Here is a 10,574-nt window from a genome sequence, read left to right as displayed (position 1 = left end):
CAACCCTATCGAGAAATAAAAACGAAGTATAGCGCTCTAAACAATAGAAAAACACCACATAGGCATACGATGAGTGTGACCGAAAAATGTTCTTAATCTGGGCTCCTCTACAAGTTTCTATGGACTCCAACACACAAATGAAGAATGTTGTATTTAATTTGTCCATGACAAGATAATTGCACCCCTTCCGGTGCAAGGAAATAGGTACCAGAAGCAATGTTTGGAACCTCGATTAATGTAACCAATGCAAACCAAACCCCTGTCGATATGGTTTTCAGCTAATAGTTTTACCGGTGGAGCTAAGCTAGAGGTAGATCCGTCTGGATCTAGATATGCGTAATCCACCCCATATGAACTGCTAAACAGAGAATAGTGGCTTCCTAATAGTACGAAGTACAACTAAGCAGAGGGGATCAGTTAAAAAGCCATTAAAAAAATGGTAGATTAGATCTACATGCCTCCCGCTGCTCATATGAGTCAAGTTCATGTCCCTTCACGTTATTTAACCATCTAGGTTAGGTAGATCTACAACGAATCATCACGGATGATGCCAGCATCATTCCGCCAGGGGGAAAACTGCGTCTGCAACCAGTGATCAGCCATGGTGGACTTTGAGCTTTTATGAAACCCAAACCCTTGCCAGAAGTTAACCTAGTGTTTTGAAATCTTCATACCATGTTACAACTTTATGACATGTCTATGCCAAAAAGTTGATAGGGCCATAAAATACTTACAAAGCCTCACCGGCCCCATCTCTCCCTTTCGATAAATTACTCCTCTCTTTCTCTGCTGCATATTAAACAAATCCGAGGACGCCATCCAAATTCCATCATCCAGCACCACCAACATGGCCTAGCTGGTCTTGGATCCGGAGATTCTGGGTCGCTCGGGCCACATATAAAGCTACAACGATATTTTAAACTATATGGAGACATGGTTGTCCCTCCTCTCTTCCCCCCACCTTCTCTCCTCTTCTTGGGTCTGCTCCATTCTTCCAACACTAGCTCACCTCAGCTAGCAAGCGAGCAATCGCGGACTTAGTGATGTCCCTGACAGTGGGGATATGGAGGACCCTCTTCTCCATCCTAGCATTTTCCTCGATTCTCCTGGGCCTGGGCGCTCTCGCCACCGATGCCCAAGGCGAGGCGCTTCTCTCTTGGAAGCTAACATTAAACGGTTCCTCCGACGCCCTTTCCGATTGGAACCCGAAGGATACAACACCATGTCGCTGGTCCGGCGTCTCCTGCGACGCCGACAACCACGTGGTGGAGCTGAATTTGCAATACATTGACTTGTTCGGCGCCGTGCCTCGCAATCTAAGCGCGCTGGCGGCTTCGCTCACCAAGCTCGTCCTCTCCGGGACCAATCTGTCAGGCCCGATACCACCGCAGCTCGGCGACCTGTCCCGGTTGACAGAATTGGATTTGAGCAGCAACGCGCTCACGGGCACCATCCCCGCTGGCCTCTGCCGCCCGGGGAGCCGGCTCGAGCGTCTCCACCTCAACTCGAATCTGCTCGTGGGCCCAGTTCCGAGTGAGATCGGAAACCTCTCGGCTCTCCGATGGCTGATCGTCTACGACAACCAGCTCGACGGGGAGATCCCGGCCACCATCAGTCGGCTCGCCAATCTGGAAGTGTTCCGGGCGGGCGGGAACAAGAACTTCCATGGGCCATTGCCCCCTGAGATTGGCAATTGCACCAGCCTCACAATGCTGGGCTTGGCGGAGACGAGCATCTCGGGGTCGCTGCCGCCATCCATCGGCCAGCTCAAGAAGCTCGAGACCTTGGCCATCTACACGGCCCTGCTCTCCGGTCCAATCCCACCGGAAGTAGGCCAATGCGACGCGCTGCAGAACATCTACCTTTACGAGAACTCCCTCTCGAGCTCCATCCCTCCCCAGCTCGGCAACCTCAGCAAGCTCAAGAATCTACTGCTCTGGCAGAACAACTTGGTTGGCGTGATCCCGCCGGAGCTCAGCGGCTGCAGCGAGCTCTCCGTCGTTGATCTCTCGATGAACGGCCTCACCGGGAGAATCCCGCCCACCCTCGGTAACCTCACCGCCCTCCAGGAGCTCCAGCTCAGTGTCAACCAAATCTCCGGCCCTATCCCGCCGACGATCGCCGAGTGCCAGAACCTGACCGACCTCGAGCTAGACAACAACCAGATCTCCGGCGTGATCCCGGCGGAGCTCGGCCGGCTGGGGAATCTCCGGATGCTGTACCTCTGGGAGAACAAGCTGGTTGGTAGCATCCCGCCGGAGATCGGCGACTGCGCGAGTCTCGAGGCGGTCGACCTCTCGCAAAACGGACTGACGGGATCGATCCCCAGAGGGCTCTTCCGGCTGCGGAGCCTCGGCAAGCTGCTGCTCCTGGACAATGATTTGTCCGGGGAGATCCCGCCGGATATCGGCAATTGCTCGTCGTTGATCCGCTTCAGGGCCAACGGGAACCGGATAGCCGGCTCGATCCCGCCGGAGATCGGGGCGCTGAAGAATCTCAGCTTCCTGGATCTCGGTTCAAACCGCCTCGCCGGGTCCATCCCGCCAGAGATAGCCGGGTGCCGGAACCTGACCTTCGTCGACCTTCACTCCAACGCCATCGCTGGGGCCTTGCCTGAGGATCTCTTCGAGGGCCTGGTCTCACTCCAGTTCCTGGACCTGTCCGGCAACTCGATAGGAGGAGGTTTGCCTTCAAATCTCGGGCTGCTGACCTCGCTCACCAAGCTGATCCTCGGAGGGAACCGGTTCTCCGGCCAGATCCCGCCGGAGATCGGCTCGTGCTCGAGACTCCAGCTTCTGGATCTCAGCAAGAACGCGCTCTCCGGCGAGATCCCGGCGAGTCTCGGAAAGATCCCGGGCCTGGAAATTGCCCTGAACCTGAGCTGGAACGATCTCTCCGGCAAGATCCCCGCCGAGTTCTCCAACCTGAACCGGCTCGGCGTGCTCGATCTCTCCCACAACCGCCTCTCCGGCGATCTACAGCCCCTGGTCGGGCTCCAGAACCTCGTCGCACTCAACGTCTCCTTCAACAACTTCTCCGGCCGCGTCCCCGACAATCCATTCTTCTCCAAGCTCCCCATCAGTGATCTCGAAGGCAACCCCGTTCTCTGTCTCGCCCGCTGCTCCGACTGGGAGGGTGACAAGGCCCGGCGCGACGCCCGGAGGGCCGCCCGCGTGGCCACCGTGGTACTCCTCTCCGTCGCGGTGGCGCTGCTAGCGGCGGCGGCGCTAGTTTTAGTCGGCCGGAGGCGGGAGCTTGGCGGCGGGTGCGAGGACGAGGAGAAGGACGGAGACATGTCGCCACCGTGGGAGGTGACGCTGTACCAGAAGTTTGGGATCGGGGTCGCCGACGTGGCGAGAAGCCTGACCGCGGCGAACGTCATCGGGCGGGGATGGTCTGGGGTGGTGTACCGGGCCAGGATCCCGTCTACGGAGGCGCTGATCGCCGTCAAAAGGTTCCGGACGTGCGACGAGGCAGCGGCGGCGGCGTTCGCTTGCGAGATTGGGGCCCTGGCCCGCGTCCGCCACCGGAACATCGTCCGCCTCCTCGGTTGGGCGGCGAACCGCCGGACCCGGCTGCTCTTTTACGACTACCTGCCGAACGGGACCCTGGGGGACCTTCTCCATGGAGGCGGAGGGCCAGCGGTGGAGTGGGAAATGAGGCTGGATATCGCCATCGGGGTGGCGGAGGGCCTCGCCTACCTGCATCACGACTGCGTCCCTCCGATCCTCCACCGCGACGTCAAGGCCGACAACGTCCTCCTCGGGGAGAGGTACGAGGCCTGCCTCGCCGACTTCGGCCTCGCCAGTGTCGCCGACGACTGCGCCGCCACCGGGAGGGGCAACTCCACCCCGCCTCCTTTCGCAGGCTCGTACGGCTACATAGCCCCCGGTGAGCCTAAGCGTCCTCTACTGCCGCTGCTTTTTCCCTCTCTTCTAACGGATAGATTAGACATTATGAAATTGACGGCTGTGATTTGAATGCAGAGTACGCGTGTATGACTAGGATCACGAAGAAGAGCGACGTGTATAGCTTCGGGGTGCTGCTGCTGGAGATCATCACGGGGAAGAGGCCGGTGGACTCCACGTTCGCGGAGGGCCAGAACGTGGTCCAGTGGGTCCAGGAGCATCTCAGGAGGAAGCGGGACCCGGTGGAGGTGCTCGACCCCAGGCTCCAGGGGCGGCCCGATACCCAGGTCCAGGAGATGCTCCAGGCCCTGGGCATCGCCCTCTTGTGCGCCAGCACGCGCCCGGACGATCGCCCCACCATGAAGGACGTGGCCGCGCTCCTCCGCGAGATCCGCCACGACGAGTCCATGCCAGGCGGCGACACCCGCAAGGCCGGTGGAGTCGGAGGAGGAGGGAAGCGGGCGGAGCCGCCGCCGGCGTCACCCGGCCGGGTGGTGGCGCTCTGCGGCTCGTCCTCGGCAAGCGATGACTTCCAATAATTGGACGGCGGTTGTCTTTTTCTAATTGATTGATTGATTCCTGACCAGGTAGACTCCTGGGTGATGATGGGAGAGTTAAAAAAAAAAATAGAGAGAGTGGAGGGTGACCTTTCAACTTCAGGAGGGTGGGAAGGGACCAACCTGGAACGATGGGTCCTTTTCCAGCAGAGCATTTCTCTGGGTGGTGTTGTCGGATGCAGCGGAAGGAGGAGGCTCTGCTTGGGTTGCTGGCCGGCAGTTGATTGGTATTTAGGTAGGGAGAGGCCCCGTTCACATTGGTTGTTACGTATAATTGTACAACTACTGATAGATGTGATCGACACAGCCACAATGTTCCCCTCTTACTGATTGATCTGCAATATTGGTTAATGCGGCGATTTTCATGAGAATTGCCACTCGGCACCGCTCTCTACTCGGGGTCCGCAGTCCGTCTCAGGATGGCGCTCGATGAATGGTGGAATCCTCTTTGGAGTGGTACAAGCTTATAGGCAAGCGCAATAATTTCAATTTGCCACATCAAACAGAAAACAAAGAAAAATAAACATAACAATGCACCATAATGAAACAATGATTTGAATGATCGTTGTATCGAGGATGCCGTATCCATTTGTCATGTGCAAATGCATGTGTTGCCCCCCGCGTCGATCACTGTAAGCAGGTATCGTTATGCTGAAAATTATTTTTAAATAAATTTTAAGTACTATACTATGCTCTTGCAAGCACGCCCCATCCCTTTAATAATGGCAGTTATGTTTTGCGTTGCGCATTTTCGCACGGCAGAAAAATTAGAGGAGGAGGAAATACGGAGAGGGAGAGAGACTGAGATACCTGTGAATTAAATCTAAAAATTAAATATAAAAATTAAAAAAAAAAGAAAATCAAATAGAGAAGAAAAAATTTTCTTGGATACAGAGGAAGAGAAAACATGGGGAGGAAAGGGAAGATTGAGATATCCATAAATTAGACTTGAAAATCAGATCTGAAAATGGAAGGAAAAAAAAAATAGCAATTAGAGAGAAAAAGAAATAACAATCAATAAAGGAGAAAAAAAATTTTTCTTGGATATGGAAAATGAGGTATTGTGATCAAGGGATTCCGAAGCTCATACAAAAGACTCATTTCAGCAAGAGATATTGTCTGCTTTGGCCACATGTATACCGTAGCTTATAGACTTACGGTCAATGGGCTATTACTGGTACGCTTGCAATTGCTGTAGTTTATAGGCTTGCAGCCCTTAGATCATAGTTGGTATACTTACGGCTGTTGGGTCTCATGGCGTTATCCCCTGGATTTTGACCCAAAAGATGTCTCTTGAGAGAGAGAAGGTCTCCTATCTCATATAAGGAAGAGTATACCTGACTCACAATCGATGTGGGACTAAACCTCCAACAATAGTAGCCCCCCCAGTCAAAGAGACTCTGTCTTATTGGAGAGTCCTTTTTCTAGAGCCATTTGTTGTGGTCAAGGTACTTCGGGGCTCATACGGGCAGAGAGCTCATCCCAACAAGAGGTATTATCCACTTTGGCCATGTGCATACCATAGTATTGATCCTACGATTGATTTTGATGATTGTCAAACTTTGAGTATACCATGTATCTAATCATGTATTTCAAGAATATTTGTAGGTCTTTTCAGATATTAAAATTAAAAAAATATTCATTAAAAAAGGTCTCCATAAAATTCACTAAAGAGCAAGATGAGCTGACTCCTTCATTGAATTAAGGATGGCTTGTTATGAAGAAATTAAATTTAAAAGTTGAAAATATTATTTAGAAGAGATTGGAGTCAAAAAAATTCAAGTTTGGAAGGTCAAATAATGAAAAAAAATAAAGTTGAAAAGTTTGGAGCTGATCCATCCAAGAATCAAGCCATCTCTGGCACGAAATGCTTTTGATACTTTGGTTTGGCATGTAGCCGAACTAGTTCGAAATAAGATCCGAGCCAGCTCTTTCAGGTTGACAGAGAGAAGTATTTTCAAGTCTGTAATTCGAACCAGCTCAAGATAAATTCGAGCAAGCTCAAGACAAATTCAAACCAGCTCGAGACAAATTCGAGCCAGCTCTCTTAGATGGATAGAAAAGTAAATTTCAAATTCTACAACTCGAGCCAGCTCGAAGTAAAACTCGAACCGGCTCTGTCAGTATTTCAGAAAGTTGAATCTTCATCCAGTTTGAATCCAAATCAAGCCGACTCGAGACCAGCTCGAGCCAACTCGATGGCTCCTGACAGGCTTAACAGTTAGTTTTCTAATCGTTATTCAATGGCTATTTTTTGTCTCTAATAGCTAGTTCAGCCCTTCCGACAGACAAAACTCACTCTCAAGCCTCTTTTAAATTTATAAAAAGATAAAAATTAATTTGAAAAGTAAGAAAAAAAGAGATAAAAGAAAAATCATTTCAGATTAGAGTGAGCTTCATTGCACATCAAAAGAAGAGAGAAAAGAGAGGATTCAAATACTGATCTTAGAGGGCATTCAAGATGTTGCTCCTTGAATTGATTTTGATGATTACAAAGTATTTGAGGGGGTTACTAATAATTTTGGTTTGAAAAAAAAAAATATTATTTTTCAGAGGCAAAATCATAATTTTATCAAATCCTAATTCAAAAGCCTCAAGAGCAAGAACAGAAGATTTGTGATCTATTGGAGAAAATTTCATAATTTTTGGATGTATATTTTGAAAAAAAATAATATTTATAAAATTGAATCAATCCCATGAGTCGACTCATGTCAAATAAGGTGGAACGACATGCTATTTTTTGGCTGGCACATTCAATTGAGCTGACCCCATGAGTCGACTGTGGGTAAATTCAGTGCAGGGGTAAAACGGTAATTTTAAATTTTTTTTAAAATTATAATTTTATAGTGAAAATTATTAATTAATTTAATTAATTAACATGTATTAACCCTACACAAGGATCTAAATATGATATATATAGCATACATTTAAATTTAAACTTTAAACTTCTATAGTAAATGTTTTACTGTTATGTGTTCAGAACACATTACCTTCATGCGGGTAGTCGATCGTCGTAACCTGATCACCGTCAGAAAGATCTGATCATCGCACTGTAGCCATACAGTATGTCTGACCTCTGCGGATCATCCACACGAAGCTTCCGGTCTGATCGGCTCCTCACGAATGCTAGTTCATCGCAGAACCCTTTCGACGGTCGATGCTGATTGAACTCCTTCGATCGATGTCTGCCGACTCTTTGGATGCTCTGAATCATCAACAAAGGTGCTTGAGAGGTTGATGAAGTTCTCCTTGAAGTTTGGTGGGGTCACGACACTCGTAGCTCACCTTCTCACTTCCGAACCCCAGGCAGAAATCCTAGGGTACTCACTGAAAACCCTACGCCCACTTTTGTTTCTTTTCTTTTCTTTTCTCTCAGAAGTTTTTGAACTTCCAACTCATGCACAAGGCTTCCTCACGCCCACTATTCTCTCTCAAAAAAATTCTACGCACGCCCCCCCTTCTCTTCTCTTTTAAAACAGTGCAAGACACATCTTATCCACGTGAGAGGATAAAGATAGGTGGTTGCTCATTTGAATTCAAATCGAATTTGATTTCAAATGCAAACCAACCCATCCATATCCACACTGGGTGAGAGAAGAGAGGAGGTGTGGGTTCTTTGTGCGTAGAGAATTTACACGAGAAACTCTTTCTCATGTAGATTAAATGGCGCACAAGATAAGGTGGGTGGCGCATGGATTAGTTGCCTATTCAAATTCAAACATCCTTTGAATTTGAATGGCCAACAAACCAATCTTTATCCAGATAAATGACGCATAAGGGAGGGCATGGGAAGGCTTCTACGTGGGAAAAAATTCATGAGAAGTTGTTTCTCATGAATTCAAATGGGCGCAGATAAGTGAGGTGGCGCAGGGAGATGAGGTCAAAGTGGTTTCAACCTATTTGAGCCAACCTAATCAAAATAGGTTAGGCACAATTAGACTAAGTTAAACCCAACTTAATTAGGCTTAATTAAATTCAATAAAATTCTAATCAAATCAAAAATTGATTAAGTCCAACCCTTGATCAAATCAGGGACCAAACCATCTTGGCGATTAGGTCAACACTTAACCTAATCGGATCAAACCCAACTGAATCTAATTCAATTGGACTTGATCCAAAAATAATTACTCAATCAAATTGAGTTAATTAGTGATCAAATCACTAATTAAACCTCTCATAAATACTGAGTCTAAATCCGATGAGCAATTGGACATCAGAGTCCATCGATATGAAATCCTGATCAAAAAATCTCAAACCAGTGGGACTCTTGACCTCGGTACCCAACATGTGTGGAACTCATGATTAGAGAATCCTGATTCTCGATCACAGAGTTTCAAACACGTAGGACTCAAAGTCCACGAGCATTAGGACTCTTCACCAGTCATCAAATCAGATAGGAACCTCTAATGTGTGTGACCCCGTAGGTTCGAACCTAAGCCGGTAGCACAGGAATCAATTTTTGTACTAATCGAAGTGACCATCTAGCAATGGTACCCGATATCGGATAGATCGAATAGTCACAATCGCAACACTCAGAACCTATGTGAATATGGTTATTGTATAATTCATCCTTTTTACCCCTGTGTTTAGGATAACTCAGGGTTAAACTGTCAACCCTGATTAGATTATCCGAATCGTGCTCAACTCAAACAGTCCTGTGACTTCTCACTAGGACTATCCTGGTCAAGATTTTGCTAAATTGAAATACGACTGTACACAGCTCCTGAACTGGAGTGGTCAATCCCATCTTGACATATGCACCGATAAGTCAAGTACTTGACTACACCCAGTAGCCTTCCGTCACTGAATTAGAAATTAAGGTAGTCCAGTGCCTAAGTGCAGTGAGTTGCTTGCAAGTCACCGTGGCAGTCTCAGGTCAGAGGGACAGTTATACCCATATCCCATCGGAGCAAATCTTGACAGCAGAAAAAGTTTTGGAGTCGGTCATGTTCAGTGCAGATGTATCCTTACATCTCATCTGTATGCCATACCAGTGTCTCCACACTCCTTGGTTAAGAGGACAACCAATTCATATGGCACACAACGACCTATGCTTGATAAATATTGTTGTCCTTGGTAACAACGTATCATTTGATCGCGAACAGGTTTAAGGACTAAACGATAAATCCTTCTTTGTCGAGTTTAAATAGTCTTAAGGACTTCACCACAACACAGAAGTTCATTAGAAGATAAAATAATTTGTGATGAAAAATATCAAAATAATTTTTATTTATTTATAATTCATATACTAGTACAAGAAAGAGCCCAACCATCAACAGACTAACGATTGACTTTGGGATACTATTCCCAACAATCTCCCACTTGGCCTAAAGCCAATCGGTGCAGTATCTAATACCCATCTTTGACTTGAAGTCGTCAAACTCCTTCACCGCAATAGCTTTAGTGAATGGGTTGGTCATGTTCTCCCTTCCGTCGATCTTCTGAAGGTCGATGTCACCTCGATCTATGATTTTTCGGATGAGATGATAGCGGTGCAGAATATGCTTCGTCCGCTGGTGTGCCTTCAGTTCCTTCACCTGAGCAATGGCTCCAGAGCTGTCACAGTAGAGCAGAACTGGACCAACAAGGGAGGGTGCTACTCCGAGCTCGGTGATGAATTTCTTCAGCCACACCGCTTCTTTGGCAGCATATGATGCAGCGACATACTCTGCCTCGCAAACTGAATCAGCCACAGTGTGCTGCTTGGAACTCTTCCAGCAGACAGCCCCACCATTAAGGGTAAAAATAAATTCCGACACACTCTTGCTGTCATCGTGATCAGACTGGAAGCTAGAGTCTGTAAACTCTATAAGTCTCAAGTTCGATTCACCATAAACAAGCCACTAGTCCTTAGTATTTCTTAAATACTTCAGGATGGTTATAACAACCTTCCAATGATTCTCTCCTGGATCAGATTGGTATCTACTCACTACCCCTAGTGAGTATGCCACATCTGGTCGTGTATATGTCATGACATACATGATAGATCCTACTATCGAAGCATATAAAATTCTATCCATGCGCTCTCTCTCTTGAGGTGTTGTCGGACAATCCCTCTTCGAGAGAGAAATTTCATGGCCTATCGGTAGATAGCCTTTCTTGAAATTCT

At 47.9% G+C, this 10,574-nt stretch overlaps 1 protein-coding gene across 1 annotated transcript; it reads left to right on the top strand.

Moving 5' to 3' along the window:
• Positions 1 to 775: 775 nt before the first annotated feature.
• LOC105056175 (uncharacterized) lies at positions 776 to 5,166 on the top strand. Its single transcript, XM_010938277.4, has 2 exons — positions 776 to 3,891; positions 3,987 to 5,166. Exons 1-2 carry the CDS (start codon positions 1,044 to 1,046, stop codon positions 4,445 to 4,447), a joined length of 3,309 nt encoding a protein of 1,102 aa, XP_010936579.1. The 5' UTR covers positions 776 to 1,043; the 3' UTR covers positions 4,448 to 5,166.
• The last annotated feature ends 5,408 nt before the right edge of the window (positions 5,167 to 10,574 follow it).

This window comes from Elaeis guineensis, chromosome 13 (assembly GCF_000442705.2).
Source record: "Elaeis guineensis isolate ETL-2024a chromosome 13, EG11, whole genome shotgun sequence".
NCBI classification, from domain to species: Eukaryota; Viridiplantae; Streptophyta; class Magnoliopsida; order Arecales; family Arecaceae; genus Elaeis; species Elaeis guineensis.
Note: the sequence above shows the minus strand (reverse complement) of the source record. Positions and strands in the feature narration are given on the sequence as shown.

What these genes read in the sequence shown, in the direction of transcription:
- LOC105056175 (XM_010938277.4), top strand. Translation starts at nt 1,044, where the DNA reads ATGTCCCTGACAGTGGGGATATGGAGGACCCTCTTCTCCATCCTAGCA. An exon ending in GTACGGCTACATAGCCCCCG is followed by an intron (nt 3,892 to 3,986) that starts GTGAGCCTAAGC and finishes ATTTGAATGCAG; the next exon opens with AGTACGCGTGTATGACTAGG.